This window comes from Solenopsis invicta, chromosome 16 (genome assembly GCF_016802725.1).
Source record: "Solenopsis invicta isolate M01_SB chromosome 16, UNIL_Sinv_3.0, whole genome shotgun sequence".
NCBI classification, from domain to species: Eukaryota; Metazoa; Arthropoda; class Insecta; order Hymenoptera; family Formicidae; genus Solenopsis; species Solenopsis invicta.
The window spans coordinates 24,789,966-24,815,755 of NC_052679.1; the positions used below are offsets into that span (position 1 = coordinate 24,789,966).

Genomic DNA, 25,790 nt, shown 5'->3' on the forward strand with positions numbered 1-25,790 from the left:
CAGCAGTTTTTGTTTTTTTTTCTTCTTTTGTCGGATTTGCAGGCGGTAAATGTCGAATGCGGGATAATATCGGAGATTTCGCGAACGAGAGTGGGTGGGACGTAATACGTATTATACATATATACATATATATATATATCAGTAGCTCCTTAACGTTCGTAATGGATTTGAGTCTTATCGCAGTCTTTGTTTCACGTAACATTAGAATGTTTGTCTTAAACATTGGCTTGGACAGTCTTGCATGCAAATGGTAGTTTAGTAGCACTAGTTAACCGTTTATAACAAGAACTATGAAAAGAGTCATGAAAGGCAGGATTATTAAAGATCAGGATAAATTCGCAATCACAAAAAGCGTTCTTTTATATTTCGGATTGATGCCGCAACGTTAGGAGAGGACGGAAACGGATCAGTTTTGGTGACCATTCGAGCAGGCTATACGTATAGTAACTAAATTTATAAACGAGCTTTCGTCCCAACGCGTTTTTAATCGTCAAGTTTTCATGGTCATGAAAACTCGTCCTAAACATACCTAGCGATAACTTGCGATAACCGAACGAAGGCGCATAGAGACGGTAAACGCGCCTGGCAATCACAAGTCGGAAAATCAGTCGGATGTCGGAGCGTGTTCCGATCGCGAAAGAGAGCGAAAAGAGAAAGAAAAGAGGCACGCAATAGACGGTCCTTGTGCATCGTGCCGGTTCTCGGCTTGTTCGGTTACAGCGTAGCCGCGGTTTCGGCTTCATCACATTCGCCGAGCCCGGTAGCGTCGACAAAGTCCTCAAGTGTCCCATCCACACCCTGGATGGCAAGAAGATCGATCCGAAGCACGCGACGCCGAAGAACCGCGCGAAACAGGCCAATCGCACTAAGAAGATCTTCGTGGGTGGTGTCAGTCAGGACACCAGCAGCGACGAGGTCAAGGCCTACTTCAATCAATTTGGGAAGGTGGAGGAGACGGTAATGCTGATGGATCAACAAACGAAACGTCATCGCGGCTTCGGCTTCGTCACCTTCGAGAACGAGGACGTGGTGGACCGCGTGTGCGAGATACACTTCCACACGATCAAGAACAAGAAGGTCGAGTGCAAGAAGGCCCAGCCGAAGGAGGCGGTGCAGCCGGGCGCGCTCGCGCTCGGCAAGCGGGTAGTGCTCGGCGCTCTAGGCGTGCGGCTCGCGCCGCAACCGCCGCTGCCGGTCGCGGCGGCGGCCTCGCAGTTGGTCGCCGCGCAGGCACAAGCGGCGCAGGTGCAGGCGGCCGCGGCCGCGGCGGCGGCCGCGCAGGTGCAGAACGCGGTCGCGGGTTATGGGAAACTGTTCGCCACCGGCGGCTATCCTCTCTCGGCATATCGGTACGCGCCTTATCCGATACCGGCCGCGGCGGTGGCGGCGGCCGCTGCCGCGGCAGCGCCCACTGCCCCGACGGCACCGGCGCCGACCCCAGGTGCCGCCGCGGCCGCTGCCGCTGCCGCGGCGGCCGCCTCGTCGCCCGCTGCGGCTGCCGCCGCCGCCGCGGCGCCCGGCAATCCCTATCAAGGCTACTCGCTCACCAACGTCGACATGTCGAGCTTCCAGGGCGTCGATTGGGGATCTATGTACGGGATGGGAATGTACGTTTAAAGAGAAGAGAGAGACGAGACGACGTCACACCTTTGATATATCGCACGCGCGCTCCCGCTCTCTCTGATCTCTTGGATCTCTTGGATCTTTTGGACTCTTGGATCTTGGATGGATCTCCTCCTCCTCCTCCTTTTTCGGGAGGGAGAGAGGGAAGAGATTGTCGATTGTCGATCGTCGATCGTCGATCGTCGATTGCCGATCGTCGATCGTCGATCGTCTTCTCCCCCGTCTGTGTACAATATACGGTAGAATATTCCTCCTCCGGGGTTGATCGACATTCTTATTCGGGGATTTAGTGCATGTCTCTGGAAATGGCCCACCGCTCGCGCGCTGCGCGTACTATCACCTACGAAATAGAACAAATAAATAAATATACATAATATTACTCGGCGAAGAGATGACTTCCGTTAATGCTTCTGATCGTCATTTTATCCATCGTCCTTCTCTCATCTTCGAGAAACGATGCTACGAGCAAATGGATTCTCTTCGATACTTTTATCGTGGAATGGCATCGTGGGAAGCGGATAAAGTGGAAAGGATCCAGTGAAGAAAGCTGAAATTTCTATCAATTCGCGCTCGAGCGTGAGAATGAGTAAGGATGAGAGCAAAGATTGCCAAGAAAATGAATCATCTCCGACGGAAACCCAGCGGCAAATGAGGAACGCGAACGAAGAAGGAGGATCGGAGTCATCCTCACGTTAATCACATGTTGTATTCCCAAGTGGAAATCGATCCAACATATTTTGCGTTTTATTTTCAACATGCGTTACTTAATTTATTTGTGAGAAAGCGAGACTAGTTACGTATCTCGTTATATGTATGTATGTTAGCTCTTCTCTTTCGAGTCCCTCGTCTTTCGCTTTTGCGCGACTCATATCATTTTTCACGATCACAAGTCATCGCGTTTCAGCACACTTTGGTTCCTATTTAGATTAACGCGTACGCATTAAAGTCAGAAGCGCGTGCGAACCGCGTTCCATCCACGTCACCGCGCCCATTACGTTAATTATCGATTAATTAACGCGATCCATTAGCGGCACTCGTTTCACGGCGTTCGCGGCAGTCTCTCTAGCCTCCTGAGTGTTCCCTCAACGGCCGTTCTCTCGGCCATGAAGCAATAAAAGGAAAAAAAAAGCAGCGGACGCCGTGAAAACGACTTACTTCGCCAGGGGAGAACGCTAAATCGTTTCTCCCCTTAGTTTTGTTCTTCTCACTTTCCGTTATGCGTCCCTCTTAATATATTTTTCTCGCGATCCTTCATTTACGTATACATTCGCTAACCCCCGATCGAGTTGTCTCCGCCTGGGATCAGCGAAAGCACGCGATTACGTTGCGAAAGCTAAAGCGCCGATTTCCCATATCCGATCATTGGCATTTTTGGATAAAAAATCAATCGCGTTAAGACCCACTAGGAAAAAAAAAACGCTATGACTTTGCGTCCGCAAAACGCTGAGTGCCAAACGAACAAACTCCGAAGGGAGACTCGTCCACTTCAGACAGCCAAGTGCGTCACTCGCTGTTCCCGAGCAACGAGCTCTCTCCGAGCTTACCTTCCGATTCGTGTCTTTTTCGGGAATTCAAGCGACAACAACGTCGACCACGGCGACGACAACTTGACAACAACTCGACAGACTTTTTCGGTCTCTCTTCGTCGCATCGCCATCGCCGATGCTTTCGCTCATCGCTCTCGGCGGAGTTTCACGTCTTTTCGCCTTTCCAGAGGCAACAGGTCAATACATACGATCCACTTTGCGCGAGCGGGCAGACTCTCCCAATATTATATACGTACGACACACGAGCAACAATACGAGGGACACGTATATAACTATATATATATAATGTATAGGTACATATATATATACGGTACACACGTATATACACATACATATATATTTTTCTTCAAATAATGGAAGACAATATTTCTCCGCTCTCCATCGCGTTAAATAAGGATAAGACTATAGCGGTACACGAGTGTAATTCGAGTAATTCGAATCGCGTTAACCTTTAAGCAAGACTTTCAGCGACTTGCGAGTGTAATCTGCGTACGCAGAGAAGTCACGTGTATAGCTGTTAAGACTAATTGACAGTATCACACCCGCGATCGGCGTAAGAGAATAAGAGATGGTGAGTCGGCGAGCTCTACTTAAGTTAGGCTTAAGCGGGTAGCATTATTGATAGCGGATATAGATATTTATAAAAAAATGAGAGAGAAGAGCGAGTAACAATAAGGAAAGGGGGTCTCTTCCGTAAGGAGGACCCCGGCGCGCGAGAGAGAAAGAGAGAGACAGATACTTAAAAGATATTATTACGCATCTTTATAAAATATACTTAAGAGTTCGTGTGACTGCGTTTGCGAGAAATGGGAACTCAAGATTGAGATTAGCTCACGTAACTCAAGCGATAAACTAGATTTAAGTCTTTAAACCGCGTAAGTAAGGAATTTGTGAGAAGTATTATTATAAAAGGTATTCGTTAAGGAATTTGCGAGAGAAATGGATATTTAATTTATATTGTATTCACTTGTAGAATACGCCCCGAGATCGACTCGATGGCGGCGAGCATACAATTGGTGTTACGTACCCGTTTGTGTCTTGCCAGATTTCCGTGTAGCAAAAACAAAAGAAAAAAGAAGTTACGCAAAGTTCCTCTCGACTCGACATTCATCATAAATTTTTTTTTTCTTTGATTTTTGTCATTAAATTATTTGCCCAAGTGCTAACGGCAACGTTGTAAACTATTGTTTTGCATTTTAGTCTATAAGCAAATTTCAAATCGTTTAACGCGACTGTATGATATTGCCGTGCGATATTCGCTTAATTAATTTATTATTTTTTTTTTTTACTATACTTCTTTCCTTCTGTTTCATATTGTTAGTAGTTTATTGAATTAAGTGCGATGCGTCAATTTGTCGCTCAAATGATCTCACGTCGACCGATGTCCGACGAATCCCGAATATCCGCACGAATCTCAACGGTCTCTTTCGATCGAAGAAGGATCGCCGTCGGCGAGGACGAACACGGGGCGTTCTCTTGACGAGGAAATCACGTGAGGGATACGAGAACTTTCGAGCAATAAGCGATTGACTCAAACTTTAAACTGCGCTAGATTATTACGAGTATTAACAGTAACGATAATACAAAGGCGTCACGGCGGCGCTTGTTTGCGCGCGCACGTGTAATCGACATAGTGGAATAATCTTAGGTAATATACACAAACGAATACTCGATGCGAAAGGATTTGGATAATAATAAAACGTCGAAGCGAGCGTTAGGTCGTGCGAGGAAGGTTCGAGCGATGAGAGTTTCAGAAGGAGTTCCGGAGTTTCTTCCGGACACACAAGTAATATTCTCTAGTGATACTATATACTTTAATATACATATAAATATATATGAACAAGAAAATATAATTATATACATACACCGTGACGCGTTAAGGATAACAAAACTCGCGAGTGATATTTATGACATATTAAGGGGATATTACAAAAAGTAGGAGCGAACGTAGAAAGGGAAAAAAAAATAATACGAGTCATGTTAAATACACGTAGAGAGAAACGGACAAAACGAAACGTGACGAACGTAGTGTGGACGAGCGACGAAATGCGACGAAGCGAGCGAGGATCAGCTGAGAGGCGTACGACCCGTTCCAGTTCCCATTCTCACGGCGACTCTCCGCGTACTCGTACGCCAATGATGTGCGGAATGGGCGCGTACTTAACGAACCTCCCGTTTCGGACAACCCCCGCGATATCGGCGCAACACCCTGGCAACTCTCGTTCCTGCTTCGCTATCTACCTCTTTTCAGCTTCCTCCCTACGCTATTCCTCTTCTCTCTCTCTCTCTCTCTCTCTCTCTCTCTCCCCCCTCCCTCTCTTTCTCCCCTTTTCTCACTCTTGGAAATTTCCGCGCGAAAAAGAAAGCGAAATTAATTAGGATCGAGAGAATATCCGTTCGTATACCGTAGTATCGTAGTATCTTCCCGACGGAATTTCCACGAGGGGAAAAGAGAGAAACGGATGAGAGCGCGCTGTTCGGGAGTTGTTGCTGAGAAGGGAGGTGTACTCTCTTTCGAGCCAAACTGGTATCGTCGGAACATCTCGATGTATTTATTTTCAAAGTTGCCTTCAGCAAGCGTAGGAATAATCCTGAGACGAGCACGCTCGACGATACCGTTTTGCGCGTTTTCGCGAGAGACCTCGGAGGAGCGCGGAGAATCGGGGATTGGAATCGGAGGGGCGTAGTTTCGGTGGGTTCAATTTTCGATATCTTTCATCTCGTACCCACCTCTTCCCTATCACGAATAAAACGTCGAAATTACTCTCGCATGTCCTCGGTCATCGAAACTTGATCTCGCCGAAATTTCTCTACTGCTCTCTCACTCCCTGATTGATGATAGAGTAACTTCGCCTAGTTTCTACTATACGTTCTACATACGGGTCGAAACAAGCCTCAATCGTTTCGGGGAAGCGAGTTCTCCGGGCGGATCGTCGTCGAGACTGCAAATCGGGACTACCGTGCGCCTGTCTCTGAGCATTTGGCGATGTATGATCCGGTATTAACGGCGCGCGATTATAGTATGCTCCTCTCGAGCGAAACAAAAAAACTTCACGTGGAATTTCAGCAATAAATTTAGCCGTACGGAGCGGGTCGTTTATCCGCGTCGTGAAGCGCGTTGCCTGACATTTTCTCGGAATCATTTCGGAAATGTCTTATCGCCCCGACGAGAGAGAGACGTGACGATTTTACCGAGTACTCTATATGACGATTTTACAATTTCTCCAGCGAAACGTTATGGGCTGTAATGGGAAACTTTCGATTCGGGACTCGATATCGCGCCTTTAATACCTCGAAAAAGCAGAGTGATGCAGACTAATCGCACGATGTGCAGTGTCAACTCATTACGCGATAGGCGATACCTTTCGTTTCTTTCCGATTATGCAAACCGTGCATTAAATTATAATTGTACGATCGAATTATAGTCGAAATACAGTCTGATCCATTATAGCTCAGGAAACGTACAATTATCACGATGTATTGTAATATCGTTAAGATACGTATCAAAGAAGTCAAGGACCTCAAGCTTTAGATACGAGATCGATAACAGCTCAAGTAATGTTAACTCTTTACAGGGCAGGAAGTCCAAGACGGATTTCGCAGAACTAATTAACACAAGATTGTACGTTCAAAAAATTCAAATTTCTCCGTCACATGACACTTTTTCATTTTATTTCAATTACCAGATATACAGGTTTTAAAAGGATGTAAATTAAAACTAAATGAAATTGCATGTCCTGCAAAGAGTTGAGGAATTACGGTCGCTGATAATCGTCTCGTAAAGTAGAGTCATCGTGCTCCTTATTTCCGTACTCGGAAGTTGCAATTTTCCAAAACCGTGAAATCGTCACTGTCGACGACAAAAAGACTAGTACCACGATATTAACACGGCGAGAATCGACATCGATATCGGATGATCGAGCCTCGCCTCTGGTGTTTATCTATGATCTAATATCTGTTCAGTGACAAAAAGATAATATCTCGTCATCGTCGAGAAATATGTCACCACGGCGAAAGCCACCTTTCTTTCCTGATCAGCGGGTCCTCCCTCCCCCCCCCCCCACACACACCTTCTCCCCTCGATCTCTCCTGATTTGTCCTAGTTCCATAAACCCCTTAGTATATACATATATATTTATATTTGTATCTCGGTCTGATAATTATGTATCTATATTGCGAATGTTGATATAGTAATTATTAGCGTAGCTGGTATTTTTTGATGAGCGCTAACCACCACTAGTTGTGTATGAAACGTAGGTGAAGCATGCTGGTTGAAATATCTCTCCTCCTATATAATATCGTCATTATCGTCATCCATCCCGCTCTTTTTTGGCCCTCCGAACCTGCCCTCCCCCCCCCCTCTTCCACTTCGTCTTCCGCTTTTCTTATTACGGTTTGCTTGCGATTCCGCTTTCCCATCGACAACACGGACGTCACTGCTCGAGCACTCAAGAGGGAGATAAAAGTGATAAAATTGAAAGAAATAAATATTGACTGCCCAGGGTACCGTGCACTGGTACTACGCTCTCGGTGTTCGAGCTTCGCAATCGCGCAATATTTTAACGATTTCCCGTCGTTGCGTCGCTTTATCGATAAATCGCGTTCTTCCCGCGGCTCGATTAAGTCGCTGCTCGCTTAATCAGAATCGTTTTTACGTCGCGAATTATGGTAATTCCGGCAATCGAATATATTACGAGCGCGTTCTTAATTCTATTTTCCGCCTCACTACAGTTCTCGTTCGGGATTCACTCGATCAATATTGCTCAACATTAATGAGAGATCATGCGATTGTTGACGAGAACCAGTGATCTCCCCGCGATTTTTTTTTCTTTTTTTTTTTTTACTTTCGTTCCGCCTTCCTATTCCGTCTGATTACCTAATTTCTCCCTTCGATCCAAGCTACTTCCGCCTGACTGTGAGAAACGTCCAGACGAGAATCGCTCGCGAGCGAAAACTTTCGTTTCGGATTTCTTACGAAAGATCGATAATGATGCGGGAAAAAAAACTTAAGGGAGAAGTGAGAGAGAGAGAGAGAAAGAGAGTGTGAGAGAGGGAGAGAGGACAAGAAACAAAATCGAACTGCGTAGTATACATATAATACACACCCAGAGCTCCTCCCAAATTAATTGCGTAAGCGCTGATACTCGATACTCGAATCGTATTACTATTACTATTACTCATTATCATTATTGCCGCCATTATCATGATTATTATTATTACTATTTGATGATAATTATTATTACGCATCAGCATCATTATTATGCTTGTCATTACTTATGGTTATTATTATTATTAGCTTACATAAATGCAAGACACACTCTTATTACGTTACTGTGACACGCTTAACAATACGAGTGTGCGCATCGCGCGCGTGTGTGTGTGTACCATCCACAGTTTTCTCAAATGTTCTCTTTCGATTCCGCGCGGTACGAGTCTTACTTTTTTTTTCTTTTCTTTCCCCCCGCGTGTCCCGTCATTATTCGTCGCTACATTCCTATAGTGTGCCAGCCACGTACGTGCCATAAAGGGGATAATTGTTAGACCGAAGCCTATTAACAGGCGCGCGTATAACCGATTTGATCACCGATTGCTTCCTAAAAAGAAGAGAAGAGAGGAAGAAAGAAACGTCGCGGAAAGATCCGAAGGGGTGCGCGAGAGGGTGATTCGCCATGTAAAGTCACCGCAGGGTGGGGAACGATCGATGATTCGCACGCGATCCGCGCCACCTTTTACCCCTTATCCCGTCGCCAGGATCGTGACTCGAAATTCGAAAAGACGTTTGCTTTCCTAGTTTTTTTTTCTTTTGCTTACGTTTTTTCCTTTTCTTCTCTTTTTTTCTAGATCGGTTTAATCAGCGACGCATATAGAAGCCAGTGTAAACGTTCGATTCTCCGATTTAACTCGCGTTTCTATTATTGTTTGCCTGCAATTTCTCTTTCCGCTTTACTTGATTCGCTTGTTTTGACTTTTCCGACGCGTTGTCTCGTTCCGAGAAAAAAAAAACGTCGATGGATCCTCCAGCAACGATTTTCATATTTGCATTAGAGCACGCGCGCGATGAACACGCGTGTACTAACGAAAAAAAAAAACACAGATACAAATATACACACACACATACACGCATATATATACACACGCGCGTACATACAAGGCAGGAAAATATACGATATTAACGCAAGAGTACGCTCGATGGCGCACGCCAAGAACAACAACACACGAACGAAAACGTAACGTAAAAATAGTATAGGTTGATGCCTAGAAAAATTGCCAATAAAGTAGTCGTTTAAAACTTGTAGCTAACCTCTATTTGTGTATATCTTTCCTTTATGTATTTTCTCATTCAGTCCCCCCCCCCCAACACCCGCCCACCCCTCGCCCTCTCTATATATAGTTATAGATCTCTCCAGGAACTCTCGGTCTACCATCTACGGTCCATCTCTCGTTTATTTATTATTGACAAACCTCGTATGTCCCGTCTAACTTGTTGGCAAAAAGTAATTACGTTGGTACTGTATATACTTGATTATCCTGTCTACTCATTGTGTACATTTACTTATTCCTTCCTACTATCTTTTTGATTAATATACACATATATAGTTGCGTCTTTTATATATTCAATATATTAAGTACTATATAGTAATAATATATTACATATAACATTATTATATTTATAATAACGTTATATGTAAAAGGTTCAATAAAGTTATTATTAATATATTAATATATTAAATATTTTAAAAGGCACATATATATGTAGCGTACTTACACATCGTACAATCGGCCTTCTTTTTACTACTCCTTGTAATAATAATCATTGTTTTGACTTCTTATCACTAACGCTCGACCAAGCGCCTGTGTTTTGCGCCCCGATAGAACACGCGGTATCGCGCGCCCCGCGGAGGTGGCAACTCGCTAATTGGCAAATTAATATTAAATTGTAATTAGTCTCGTTAACCCCGCTGGGCGCTCGTTTCGTGCCGCTTTCTGGTTGGTCCAAACTCTCGTGGCTTATTCCGCGCGCGCGTTCTCACAGAGGGAGAAAGTGAGGGAGATTTGCGAAATCAAAATCCGAAATCTCGAGATATAAGACAATAATATCAAAATTTTATAGAAGAATGAAGATTTTTGCACGACTAATGCTACGAAAGTGATTTTTTTACGCACGCGCGTGGATCTAACGTTTGCAAATTTTTTAACAATTTCTAGTTCTCTTAAAAGGATTTATAATAAACTATATAATTTCTATAAAGTCTTTACAAGATTTCCTATAAAACTAATTCCCACCGAAATACAATTTTTCTAACAAAATTTTTACGTCGAGAAATTTGCCCTCTGTATCTTTTACACGTATAATCTTTAATAGTTTCGATTATCCTGTGATTATATACGATATCGATGTGTTACACCGAAATGGTAATATAAATTTGTACGGTCCCTAGTGACGATGTAAAATTCATTTAATCGCGCAGCTGAATTTATCATCTCGCGGCGCTGTACCTCTGAGGTATTGGACTATCCGTCGAGAATATCCTGGATTTTTGATCGTGACTTCTCTCGGAGTTTATGCCCCCCTGAATATACGAGAAAAATCAAAAACTCGCGTGGATCTCGTAAAGAAGAATATTACATTTACTTCGGTAACGCCGGCCGACTTTCAACTTCGGTATCACTTGTTGCTCTATTTGCTACTCCGTGTGTAAAGAGGATTACTGATGTGCACGGTATACAGCATGTCCCAAAACTACTTGATGTCTCAAGATTTCTTTTTCGTGCCTTTTCAATTTGCATATCTTCGCGCGTAAGCTTTGAATTAAAATTCTGTAAAACTACTTGACGCGAGAGTAATCAAACTACGAACCTGTTACATCTAAGTTTACTTCGTTAGAAGCTGTTTGTTTTTAATAACGGAATCGTCTAAAAATTAGAAACGTCTTTTATTACAATCAATACTCTCAAGCCGCGCTTAAAGGATTTTTAAAGCTCTTTCTACTAGCGAGAAAGTCTTCCGGTAATTTTGGAGCATTCTGCACATGTCGATTCTGCAGAATAAAATCGTTATAAAGTCGTATCGATTGAACGTGCTGGCTCGAGACCGAAGAGAAAGAGAATCCGAAATCTTTTCCATGTGCGTTTCGGCCAACCAGAAGATATCGCGCAAATTTTTTTTCTCTTTAGATAGCCATTTTAATGATTATGTCTCCTGTTCCCCCTATCACCTCTGACGCTTTTTAAGTGGTTTAAAACAGTCGGCGAATTTGTTGTAGCGCATGCATCTTAGCTAGACCACCTCTGGCGCACTCTAACCGGCAAGTAAGAGTATATCTCAACGTATTTAATTGACACTCCTTCCTCCACCGTTTCCCGTTAGTCCCCGCGTTAAAATAACGCAGTTAACACTTGCTCGTCTTAATTTCCCGCAAAATTGATATCGATTAAGAGAAAGAATCGTCCCGAGGAACGATATAGCTGCGGGGAGACATTGTCAATTGTTCATGTTCATTTCGATCTTGCAAGCTGTCGATAGCAGAAGAAGAGCTAATAAAAGTCGCTATGACGCGCAGTCGGTGCGTTAACATTTAAATTAATACATATATGCGATTATTCCTGCATGATCGCAAAAATGGATGAAATCCTACAATTGTGTGCGATCAAGAGTAAAGCGCTAATGAAACTTCAACGGAAAATAAATTGAGCAAATAACTGAATACACAACAATAACCACAGAATTGAAATTTTAGATGAAATCGAGTGAACATTAATAAAAAACCCACTTCCGTTGTAAAAATAACGTAATGCAATTGCACAATTCCATTGCTTTTAATTTTATACATTTAACATAAGCGCGTAGAAAAATATAGCGACAATTCGATTTACGCCGGCAGCTATACGCGTTCCTCTCCCCCGTTCCAGTTTTTTTTTTTTTTTTCGTACCTCTTCTTTTCCCTTTCCTCTATTTTCTCCCCTAAACGCATATCCAATTTCCTCCCTTAACGAGAACAGATAGTACATATCCACAGCCGGACGACATAGCGCGTACAGTTTTGCTACTTTATATCGAAGTAGATGTGTGTTCTACTAGCTTTTGGAGGCGCGTAGGCGTATATTTCGTCGTGTGAAAGCGAAACCACACCTTCTGTCCCATCCCGGAAAGTCACCGACTCCTACCTACCTACGCTCGATAATCGATCAGAAAAGCGTCTTTAACGATGAGCGCCTTATTCTCTTCCTCGCAACATTCGACGTAACACTTGATTTATTTTTGTTAGCCACACTTCAATGTATAAATTCCGATGAAAATTTGTTTTTACTTCTCGCATCTCTCGGATACTACTACTTATTTTTACGTCCAATTTTCAGTAAAGCGCCTATCGCGCCAGCGAGAGGAATAAGACCCGCGAGGCAGAGACTTTTTCTTTTTCACGCGGTAAGAAACACGGCCGTTGGAAGCTACAATTGCAATCTTTATTTTAACAGCGAAATCGAGAAGAGCGGCGGATATAAATGATTCATATCCGACGAGAGGATGATGAATCCGCCCATCGGTAAAACGCACTTGGCCGATACGAGCGTGTCGGCTCCATCGTAGCACGGAGAAAGAAACTTCCAAGTCCCGAGTATCGTTTTAAAGAAAGCAGAAAGGGAGAGAGAACCCGAATCCATTTTCCGAAAAAAATTACAAAAGGATATCAATCTACTTCGCGAAGCGACTTTCCTTCCGCTTGTCGCGCGTGCCCTCCGCGCGAGCACCTCGTGTCTTCAACCGGTGACCAATATCAGACACGATATGTATATCAGAGGACATGTGTACATATATATATCGTCTTGCCTTTGAAAAAAGAGTGATCTCACGCGTACGTCGTGACGCGATCTCGTCAATCTTGTTAATCGTAAGTAGAGCAACTAGCGAGGAAAGAAAGAGAGGAAACGAGAGTAATTAGCCGAACCGGGGTACTCTAAATAGATCGTAGTGAATTTTTTACACGCCCGTGTCGGTAACGCGAACGACTCGGTAACGAACCCTACTCTTTGTCACTTTCTTCCCCTCGCGTATGAAGGGGGAGAGGGTGTACGGACACACGAGAGAGAGCTAAGAATATTCTCGCTAAATGTGATAGTAGAGTGAGTCTATCTTCCGGCAGACGTTGTAGAAGCAATAAAAAGCGAGCCGAAGGCAGCGAGCCGAGGATTAAAGCGTAACTAAAGCGACTGCTTTACCCGTACGCTCGTCCCTCATTAAGCCGGTCTCGCTTCTTCATCTCCGAAGGAGAAAAAAAAGAAATGAAAAAAAAAGAGAGAGGAGAACCCTTTATTCCCCGAAAAAGGTGCGTTCGATGAATCGAGGAGGCGGCTGTTACATCCCTCTCACGATCGGCCCCCTCCCGCCCACCTCGTATGATTTTTCGGTGGTGCACCCGGAGAAATAAACGAAAGTATATGCACCACCCCCTGTTCCCCTTTCGGAACCCCGCGCTCAACGGTCCTTTCCAACCGCTTTCTCCGTGCGATCACCCCTCCTCCCCACCCCTGGCCCTCCGAAACCCCATTCCCCTCGATCGTAACGATTCGACATAACCCGAGTGCCTTAATCCGATCTCTATGCCCAATCTTACTCTCCACGTGTGACGAAAGAAAAGAAATGGAAGGCAAAGCCCTGGGACGCCCGCGATTTAGACGCATATTAATTTCTATAGGCAGTAGAATTGAGTGTCGATTGCTAGAGAGAACGCGAGAAACACAAGGCTGGCGAACCGAGGCGACTGTTCCGAGGGACGGTGCACACGGCGGAACCAGGTAAGACTATTTTTTCTTTTTTTTTCTTCCCCTCTCCTTATTTATCTTTTGTTTCTTCTCACTTTGATATTGCCCTTGAGTAGATCTTAGACGTGTCGAGCTGGTGTTTTTCAATCGGAATGTTTTTCCCTTGATCTCGCGGAATCGAAGTCATTTTCGAGTAGTCTCGAGTCCGCGCGTTCTTAAAAAGGATTCTTCATTTGTAAAGATTTAAAACGCTCCGAGGGGGAAAAAAAAAATAAACTTTTACCATAACACGACAGTTCGCGAATTCAGTTTAAGCTAGCTTGACGCTTCGAAACGTAATTACGATCCATCTACTTTGGCGAAGGGTTTTCGAATAGTTCGAATGGCTTGAAAAACACCGTGCTCGAGCATTACGGAACTAATGTGTTTGGAGTACTGAAAGCATCGCATCCGTCATAACGCGACAGGCGTCGCCAGGAGCGTTTTACGCTCCGAGTTTCATGTAGACGGAGAACCTTTGGCGTTACCAATTTGCTGAAAGCACACTTTTACGTCGGCATAATTATCCAACACGATCGCGCACGAAACATGATACATATGTCTCGAAACACATATCCAATACCTTTTACAAAAATATATCTACCTATATATCTACCTTTTGTGAAAGTAAAATAGAGAATTGCAGTTTTATCAGAGCGGTAGTGATCTTAGTACTTAGCGCTTTAATGTGTGACGAATAGTGCAGTTTGAAAGTAATAGCGTCTTCGAAAGTTGTAGGGACGGATGCGATGCACGCGGGCCTCTTACATAGCGAGCATTGGTGTTATCGAATAACAATATCGTTTCCAGTGTACCTTACTCCTCGCTGTTAACACGAAGAGAAGACGTATCACGTATTGTATAGTAAATGTCGCTCGTAGTACTAGCGATAGAGAATCGTCGATGGTGTAGGCGTAGTTATGTGCATAATTGCGACTTTTGGAGTAATCTGAGCAGAGTCGGTCTCGAAAGTCGTCGGACCCGGAATAGCGGGAAAGCCGGGCTAGTGATTCGAGGGAAAAGTGGATCGCGAATTTTCATGTGTAAGAAAAAAAAAAAGTTGCTTGCCAAAGAGTCCCATTGTGATAGGCACGCGGAGATCTCAAAGCGAAATGTAGAAGCGTGTCACAATTTACAAAATACGATACGGTTCTGACTTCCTCGATTCCGATTCTGGGCATTACATTATTGACTGAAACTCAGCGTGGAGACGATCGCGTTTCGATCGTGGCTTCGAAAAGGGAGATGTATCAGGGAACGTTTGAAAAAATGCAATTCACAATCTCAAAATCTCGCGCTATTGCATCTTCAGTAGTTGCCTTTACGTGATTCAGTAGAGAAAAGAAAAAACGGCATTAAATGTCAATCAAAATTTACGACTCTCTTTTTTTTGCACTATTTATCGCACTTTAATGTAGGACTCGCCGGGGTGCCCGACGAAATTTTGTGATTCATACGACAGTCGATGGAAACGTATCGTTCCCACGGCAATAGTCTACTATTATAAAATACCAGTGTCGGGGCTAACTCGTTGACGGGAAAACGCCTGTATCGAGGCTACACAACGAGAATGCACCCGTGCATGTGTAACGATTTGTACATACTAACATATTTCTGTGCGGCTGTCTCGCGCTCGCGACAGATTCTCAGTGGTCAGTGCCATACTCGCTACGTCAAAGTTTAATCGGAGAAATGTTTCTTGGAGGGAAAAAAAATTTCTTTTTAACTTCTGAATCTAGATTTACATTCGCTGTTCTTTTATATTTTCCATGACGAGATTACAATACATTTGATTACTTCCTCGTCACACGATTATCTTTAATTAAGGAATAATTGAATTATTTAAATTGAATAAAGTTTTGAATATCTCCAATTGAGGGAGTCTGAATATATCCGATTCACGATTGATGCATCCCGTCGTGATGCGAGACAGCCGCGTCGTAAGAGGCAATGAGGCCTTACGTAATCGCATGTGTGATTTAAATAAATATATATCATTGAATATCTGTAATGGTTCGTCGTTATTGCTGTCATCCAACACCACCAATGTTATCAATCATCTTCATCATTATTCTTATCATCGTCATCATCATCATCATCACCATTACTGTCACATTTACTAGCAAGTGAGATTGTTGAAGAAATCAAGTTTTAAAGTCTCGCGTGGAAAACGTGGTGCACTCACACATCGATTTTTACACGGGTGATATATGAATATATCAAGCGTAATTCTATTTGGAAACATTCACTCTTCCAAGGTGATAATTTTATTTGAACATATATCGAATAATGCGACGTTATATCCTCGTTACACAGCTACACTCGATCGCGTAATGTTCGTCTACTTTTCACTCGATATGATTGAAAAATTTTTCGAAAATTAAAAACGCTCGTACTCGACAATATTATTAATAACGTATTAATTTCGCTATAATTAACGGTATTGGGTGAGGCATACGGTACAAGTGCGCGAAAAATGATGAAATGCGAAGTCTTTAAATCCCGCTGTTGACGAAAGTCACCCTGTAAGAACGATGCGCGAATCAAGAATTCTTTTACATTTTACTCTGACAAGATGTACGTAAAAAAAAAAAGAGAAAGAAACTTCGGCTAGGAGGCCGCGAGACCGACGAAGACGTATTGTCGCAGACACGACAATAAAGCAAGAACAAAAAAAAAACAAAAAGAGAAAGAGCATCGGAAACGATCGTGCATCGTGTAAACGCGACAGCGTGCACCATGACTGCTCTTTTACTTTTCGAGTGACTTTTTCGAAATGGGACCCACGCGTTTTTCATAGCGCTTTTTTAAAGCCGTACACGCGCGTCGTGGCGGCGTCTTGTTCTTCCAATACGTATATATTATATACACACACATATACAGATACACACAACATTAACACATTACGTACACGTAATTATATTTATAAAAACAAAAATATATATATAAAATATATAGATATATATTATAAAAAAATCAATCTATATACATATATATACTGAACATATATCTACTTTTATGCGTATATAACGGTTGTACGATATTAATAAAGGCGAAAAAAGCAGTGTGTGCGCTAGAACGTAGATATAGATTTCGCGAAGGGACGTTCAGTTTCTCGATTTTTCATACAAGAAAGTGTCACGGAATCAGTTTGTTACGCGACGCTTTGCCAACGAGCTGACATTGTGCCTCTTTATTCTTTTCGTGCAATTGTCTCGCTGACAACAGGCACTCTATTAATAAACTAACAAAAGGAACTTGAGAATTCAGAAGCGTGCAATATTGTTTGTTTGGCGTTTCCTCTTGATCGATGTCTTCTTTGAGCAATATGCTGTGTGTATTTGAATATTCTTTTCACAAGATGATTATTTCAAGATTACATTTTCCGAAAACGTGGATCTTTTTTTTAAGCGATCAATCGATATGTTCAAATCAGCGATTTACTGAGATTTATTCGTTATAAATTAAAATAATTGCCGATTAAAATAGCATAAGAACGATGCCTCTGACAATTAATGCATTGGCGGCCGCAAGTATCCATGAATATTTATATATTGAGTGTCATTGAATATTTTGCGTTTCGCATATCGATGGCTATTGCAAGATAGCGATAGATGTTGCATCGCAAAATAGATTTTAATTAACGGTATAAAACAGTGGTCACGCATGTCACTTAATTGACGAAGCGTCGTGCGCAATGAGAGTTTTAATAATGCTCACAACACACATAGTAATTTTCATTACAACTACGGACTTTTCTGAATTACTCTTTCGTCTACTCAATCCGAATTAAAAAGGACAACGCGGTACATTTTACAAGAGTATCCAATTAGTTTTCTCAATACTCGTTAAATATTCGCTCGAAATTGTAACTTTAACACCGGGGTTGATTCGTAGTTATGAAAAGTGAGAACAAGCGGTGGAAAAAATAATTTTCTCGCGTGTAACTTGTGAATAATTAATTTTCTCGTTGCATTTTTTTTGTGAGATCATTTCCATAAAGTCAACAGAAGTGAAATTAAGTTTTTTGCAATATTACACGGTGCATGGTATAACAAATAACGTTGTGATTTTAATGATAAATTTTTGTCACGACATTCTTTATTAACGAATATGACGCGTCGATAATCAACAATTGATGTTGACACGCATAAATAATTTAACAAATATTTATCGAGACTTACGTCAATGCGTGAGTGATATATCAATGCAATTCGCAATCATGATGACATTAATAAATTGTGATTATATTTTTATTACATATTAATTTTCACGTAGAAATTAATATATCGATCACCTCGATGTTTCTGCTTCTATAAATAGATCTTTTTCTATCGCGATTTTTTACGTAACTTCTTCACCTTGTAAATCACAGATCCCATATTGTGAGTTATTACGCATGAAATATCTTATATTTTATAACAATGTTGACGTTTATCGAACGACGTATTAGTGCGACTTGTCGCGCGACAATATTCGGAAATCAAAAATAAAAATGGGGTCTTCCAATAGAAAGGAAAGAATACTCGTGTATCCTCCGCATAAGAAGAACGACTTTACGTTGATTCTATCGCACCGCCTTATAACTTCCACATGTTGAAATTTTCGTACGCGATGAGCATGATATAGAGGAGCATTATTCTTTTTTATATAATTCACACTGTAAATACTCTTTTCTCTACGAGACGATGTAAATACTTTCCTCTTGAGATATCAAACAATATTTATTGGAGATGAGAGTGAATCGGTGAGAAAGAGAGAGAAAGAGAGCAAATGTGAATTCGTTAATTTCATAAGGCATTACGAAACGTGATAAGCGGTAGTCGGCACCGAATCTTGTGATCGGCTTTCGACCTGCCGCTGTTCGCCACGTCACTTTTCTTTTCTTCTGTTCAGTTCGTCCAAGTATCGAACGACTTATTACGACACACTTTAGAAATTGATGTCCTTAAGAGACCGACAGTCAGCAATATATACACGTATTACAAAAGTGGAATGAAAACATTGAGTCGGGTCGATCGACCTTCGCATATACGTGTCGTACCGTGACAGCGCGATGACAGATGATGCGACCGGAGTGAGGATCCGTTCTTCGGAAAATCTTCGTTATTCGTCGCGAGAGAACGTGACGTGAATGTTATATTATATTTCCACGGGGACCACCCTTCTTTCGGCGGTTCTCTTTCTTTCTTCGAGGCAAGGAGGGCGAGAACAAGAATATGGAATGTGTGTTATGTCCGACGAGAGACTTTTCGAAGACCGGATTTGCCTCGGCCCTTAGCGTATACGTAGTTTAGTAGCAATATATCTTACGTGATAAAATTGAAAAAGCTCGACTTCATCACTAAGTATCATTAGCTCTATGCGAGACATGTAATCTGTTATTGATCAAGCACAGCATATTCTTCCATATATTATACGCCACCTGATTATTATTATTATTATTATTGTTCGACGATCGTCGTCGCACGTTCGATAGCGCTTCAATGTCGATTCGACGGAAAGATCATCTCGTTGAAACGAAAAAAAACGAAAGCGTTGAATAGCCACGTTATCGAACGATCGAGACGATCGCAGACACGACGTAGTTAGTTACTTATTTATTAATTCGTTTGTGGACGACATGAATCTTATTCCGTAGTGTAAGTCAAAGTGCAGGGAGACAAAGTTGAGATTGATATTTCTGTATTACCCGTATTTCTTTCGATAAAGCTTCGATTTAGCGCCCATTCTGTTCCACTGACAATGATTTCATTGTTTTCCTCTCGCAAATTTCGCCGGGTGTTCGTAAAAATGCGATCGATGCAAACGTAACGGAGCACGGATTGATCCACATGGTACTAACTGCATTCATCTTATTTCGAATCTTTTCAATCATTCGAGACGTCGAGGCGTTTCTCGAATAACGCATCTCCACCGAGCTGATAGACGCCGACAAAACAACTGATAATAAGAAAAATAATAAGATCATTGCCAGTAGAAAAAAAAACCCAAATTCCGCACACGTACGCACACACACAAACACACACATCTACATACACACGTACACAACTAGAATAGTATTAGCTAGCTAGACAGCCGACTAGTAAAAATCTAGTAGTAATCACGTAAATAATTTGGTTATCCGTATATATAGATGGGTAAGCGCAAAAGACGGTAATGAGACTTAGATTTAAGCGACAGTAGGATAATAATAGGAGGCAAACACCGTGCAAGAGAGAAAGAGAAAGACAGAATTGTGAGAAAGAGAATAATTATCAACGTATTTGCTGCAGGTAAACACTGGTTACTGTACCTGTTGTTGTTGAAATCATTAAAAATACTCTTATTCCATGCTAATCGCTTACTAAAACTTTGTTTCTCCCCCCTCTCACCGTTATCCACATCAGTGATTGTCCTATAATTGATCAAACGTAATTGATCGAAACCGGATCGCGAAATACACGCGAGTGCGCACCAACTGAAATAATTTTCCAGATAATCTCTCTTTGAGAGGAAAAATTTTCATTCAGTGTAAATTGTTAGTCATTTTTTGAAGCTTTTCTCAGTAAAATGAAGAATAAAATGCTAACGATTGGTAGTTAAGTGATGCAAATGAACTCTGCGATAAATCAATCAAGTTAAAGTTTAATATGCTGTAACTGAAATCATCAATAGCACTAGAAACCAAATTCTTTGTCTCTTCGTTTACAATGTTTTACAATTGATTTAAAATTAATAAGCTTAAAGCTCTTTTGATTCAAGAGTAGAAATACTATATTAGTGTTAATTAAACGTCAACGTTTCAAACGACGAATTTAAGATCGAACGAGAAATACAATGGCCGTTTAGGATTTATTTTTCGAGGATTGTACTGATGAAAGAAAATTTTTGGAACGTCCGCGCCTTTTGCCGTAAAGCAGCTGCTATGACACGTTCCGCCTTCGCCAATACAAATCTCAAGACGTGCCTCAGCGTACATAACAATTCAGCGTTTATTCCGTGAATCCGGGGTATTGTAGTACTCTTCGTAGATAAGTAGACAGTGACTATATGTATGCGTGAGTCCTTTTTAGATTTTTCAGATATATCTCACTACACATAGCACCTGGATATAAGTAATTTCTACAGTGTCCCACACCGTATCTTTGAAAACCGTGCCTATTGAACACGTTTATCTCTATGTAGATGTTCGTTTGTTCATACGTTACGTCTATATATATGTATATATATACATACATATATCCGTGTAAAGACGTCTATTCCCGGCGGATTCCACGGCGAAAATCCTTTGAGACGGAAGCATTCCGGAGACAAAGACCCAACCTATCGACTCTTATTCCGGAAAATGCGTCGGGTTTTAACGAGTCTTGAGAGTTTTCAAATGCGACTTCGCATGACTCGCGTCGCGATACGCGGGTCAATCCACACGTTCGCCGCCACGTGTGTCGCGCGCGTCTATTATGTACATAGATATAAATACCAGTATCTCTTGCTGTAGTAGTTAACTTGCCCCCCGTACGTATCGGTACATCGTCACGTATTACACTTTCCCCTCCCCCCTTCCGCCGTAGAGCCTCCCTGCGTCCTTCGTTTCACGCGTAAGGAGATCCGATAAATCGGAGGAATAGCATGGTATCTAATCTATTCTTGATCTCCGACGAGAGTGATACAAGTAGGCTTAATGCGTAGATCTGACATGGCTACTAATTACGAAGAGTAGAGGTACATTAACGTATCGCGCGGGTGCGCCCGACAAGCAGCGAGGAACGTCAGAGAGGTGAGTGCGAATAGATCGTCAGGGAATAGATCGTTACGTTCTTTCTCTTTTTCTTTGGCATAATAATTTCTTCCCGTCACATCGCAGCGGTTCTCCTCCCCCTCGCCTTCTCCCTTTCTCGACCGAAAGTCGATGAGACGTTAATTGCATCGCGCAATTATTCGCGGCGGTTCGCCGTCGCGTTATCACGCTTTCGACGAGTCACGGAAGCTCGCGCGCGAATTCATTCGTCATGCTTTACAAATGGTTATTCATGAGGGCGAGTTTGGTCGCCTCTGACACACGTAATTCGTATTTCATTAATAACTGATCGGTTAACATGTTCAATTTGAAATTATTCTTGCGAGGTACATCCGAGGTACGTACCTTATCGCACATGCACTTTTCATTTTCCTGTTTACAACGTTACTCAATTAACGTTAACGTTCCGTATCAGAACTTTTTTTACGATATCTATGTTATTGTGGTTCGATGCGACCTGATAGTGCGATCGATTCGCCTTCTACAACGACCGATAAACTATCGCGTATCGATCTTCGGATATCAGCATTGCTCGCTATTAGTAAATCGAACAGAGAAACCTGAGATTATTGATTGAAAATTTCGATAATACACATCGGATAAAGGAGAGTCGCGATAAAATAAAACGACAATCGCGATTGATTGCAACGAAGATAAATTACTATAATATGTCAATAAGGTGTAGTGGATCAAATGGTGGCTGGGAAAATTAATTGGGAACTTAACGAGACCAAAATGAAGAGATTTAACTTTTCTACAACTGATTTTGGAACGTACACGCGTTTTGGGATTTAATCCTGCAATGCTACTGTGTATGCATTTTCACCCAAGTGTTAATTCAGTTTTAGTGCAGTCCTTGTTATTAAAACTTTGGTAGCTTAAAATAACATTTAGTGAGATTTTTTAAATTTGGTTATTCCCACACTCTGCAACTATATTCCTAGCGATAGATGTATAATAAAAAAGTGTAAAAAAACAAAATTTTTATTTATGTAGGTGAATTTTTATTCAGAGTAATGGTAATGTAAGAAAAATGAATAGCATTCCAGGATTAATTTCCTGTATCGTTAATCATGATATGGCCTAATGTAGGAGAAAGTTCACGATATAAAGAATTAGTAGAATTTCCTGCGTGAAGTAAGATAGGAATTTTTATTAGTAGATCAGTAGATAATTAGTAGACACTTAGGAATGTTTTGAGTTGAGGAGAAGCAGAGCGTTTGCGAAGAATTTCTTATCAGAGAAATAGAACAAAAGACTATGTGATACAAATTAGATCCCGTATTAATAGAGAAACGTATTATATTAAATATTTACATTGTTAGCAGACATTTACAATCTAACATAGACTCGAAATTTTATGAATATTTGATTTTTGATATTAAAAGTTGCATGGATCTTTCCTTTACCTGTATATCTACTGGAAAAATTATACAACGAGGTTCAATGTTCTTATCCGACGTGTTTATTCTTCAATCTAATTATTAATTTGAAAAAAAATACTAACATGTATATGAGCATAATTATATATGTTATATATAATTGTACAAATTGTATAATTATATATAATTATACAAACATATAATTATGGATAATATATATAATTATGCAAAACGTGTAGATTAAAAACACGTCGGAGTATTCATGCCTGTGATAGAACGTGAGATATCAATGAATATTCGTAGTTTTTTCACGGCGACTTTATCTTTTGTCGACCACGGCGCTAACTAGTTATTATAGAAATTGTCATTTTTTTAATCCCATTGTATTATTTATGAACACACCGAGAAAGAGAGTGCGGTGCAAATGAACGAGTAGAAAACTGATCGATATATTATATTCAGTCGTATCATCGTATATACATATATATCTCTTCTAATAGCGTATTTCATTGGCCGAACTGGTGCGCACTCAGTCCGCATTAAATGCAGAAATTCGGCACGTGCTCGGCAATAAACGGTGTCGATTTTAATGCAAAACGCACTGAGTGCGTCTCAGAGTGTCGCCGAATAAAAAGTTACAAGTTTGAATTATATTGTTTTGTGGTACCTCTTGCGCACTTCTTCGTGTGCATTACGTTCATAAGCGCATAGGGGAGCTAGTGAATAGACGAATGCTTTTTTTGTATGTTTACTTCAAGTACAAATTGTACAATAGTATATGTGATCTATTTAATTAGCTCTCGAACGACATATTTTAGATTAGATATTACTAATTCGCAAAACCTCGTGGAACGCGAACAGTAATATTGTCGCAAACGACGTTCCCGTCAAAAGGGAAATTCCAAGCTCGTTAACTTTAAAACGATGGAAAGTGAAGTAATTGTAATGATAGTATGTAATAGTGTAGTAGTCTCTTTGCTTGTGCGCGTGATTGTTTCTATTAGCACATCGACTATCACGACGAGCGTCAGTCGGCGGTGCGACTACTCCAACGGGAAAATAACTTAGCCAGGTATGTCGGCCAAGAGCGAAACTCGAAATGTTCTCACGTTGCGCATTGCGTTCGGATAGTCGGTGTGTTAACTGCACAGATCACGACATATCGAACCCTGCGAGGTCTTGGGCTCTAAGTGATAATTTAACTCTCCAAGAGTGTCATTGCGAGATCGATACTTTTAGGCAAGTTTAGGCCAAGTTCTAGCTGGCTGGATGATCAAGGGCTTTTTTCACAATCGTAACAGCGTACGTCGCGAGAAGGGAGGATTAAGTCACAAAAAAAAGACACCTACCCACCTACCCCCTCCCAAGGACAGCGCGCTCCACAGTGTTTCGCGCGACAGAAGAGGAGAGAGCGGCCAAGTGCAAGAGTATCTCTAAAGAGCGTCTGTATAAACCATCCTCGGGGAAGGTGTCACGGTAGCAACGAATCGACAATTGTTCCCCACTTGTGGGATCACTTGATATCATTACACCATATTAACTTTATTATTAATGATATTACCGCTATTATGTACATATATACATATACATATATTTTAATCAACATATATGCAAACGTCGTGTAAATCCCTCTGTGTGCATTTCCAAGATCCTCCATATGCATTTGAATCACCAAAATACCAATTATACTTTTCATTTTCCAGATACGTCAAATTGTTTCAATTTGAGAATTATTTTCTAGTCGACGAAGACTTTGCGAAAGTTTAATGAAAAAGCGAACCGAATGGAAAATTCGGAATGTGCAGAGCTGTAGGTGCGTCCAACCGAAGCACCTTGATCACTAATTCTCCCCTTTCATTGTTCCCTATCCCGGTTTTATTAATCGAAAACGAGAATGAGATTGAATTAAAAATGAGTGATGAAAGCCACACCCGCCAAAAACCTTTCCTCTTTTGATTTTTGACGTCTGACTTTCGGCTTCTTCAATATTTCATCGTCGACGAAAGCGGCTCTCTTCGAGCGACTCCAGCCGAATAAATTCACGCAGGAAGGACGACAGGCTTCTCGGAAGGCATATATTCCATTAGGTTTGTACAATTCGAGCTGTCCGCTGTTGATATGCTGCAGAACGAACAGACGTGGAGGAGGTAATACGCGAGGGAGATGCGAGGGGAAGAGGGGAGATCGATATTGCGATCCCCCAGGGGCACGCGTTACGTACGCCCGCGTCAACTGAAGTGCATCCCCTACCTCTCATTCTATACCGAAAGCTGTTCCGGAAATTCCGTAACCTTTTTGTGCGCTGCTCCCTCCTATCCGTTTCCTTAAAAAGAAAATCGAAAAGTTCCACGTTCAATTGTTCGTGTTACCCCCGCCTCGCCGATTTTTCACAAAGAAGCGATTACGTATAAATTGAAAAATATCGGCGGCGGCGTACAGGAAAGATGGAATAAATTTCTACCCATGATTTTGTTGCACGTGAGTGTTATTATATCTGTATCTGCCCTCTATATATTCATCCCTTCAATTTTAAAATGGCTCCATAGTTTGCCTATATAGGTACTGCTGAGAGCAAGGATGCCTTAAATGTCGTGCTAAAGAAAATGTCATCTTCTCTACAGCATCGTTCAGATCCCTCTAAGCTTCCGCGTAATATATTTT

At 41.7% G+C, this 25,790-nt stretch overlaps 2 protein-coding genes across 14 annotated transcripts in view; one reads left to right on the forward strand and one right to left on the reverse strand.

Annotated features, from left to right (window-relative positions):
* Positions 1-20,306, forward strand: part of LOC105193823 (RNA-binding protein Musashi homolog 2) — a 115,126-nt gene extending 94,820 nt beyond the window's left edge. For all 12 annotated transcript variants that reach the window (XM_039458902.1, XM_039458897.1, XM_039458894.1 and 9 more), the window contains one exon: positions 721-20,306. In XM_039458902.1, coding sequence (XP_039314836.1) covers positions 721-1,617 — 897 coding nt within the window. In that variant the 3' untranslated portion in view covers positions 1,618-20,306. The remainder of the gene's footprint in view (positions 1-720) is intronic.
* LOC105193822 overlaps positions 1-25,790 on the reverse strand; it is a 66,290-nt gene that overhangs the window by 26,576 nt on the left and 13,924 nt on the right. The window lies entirely within an intron of this gene.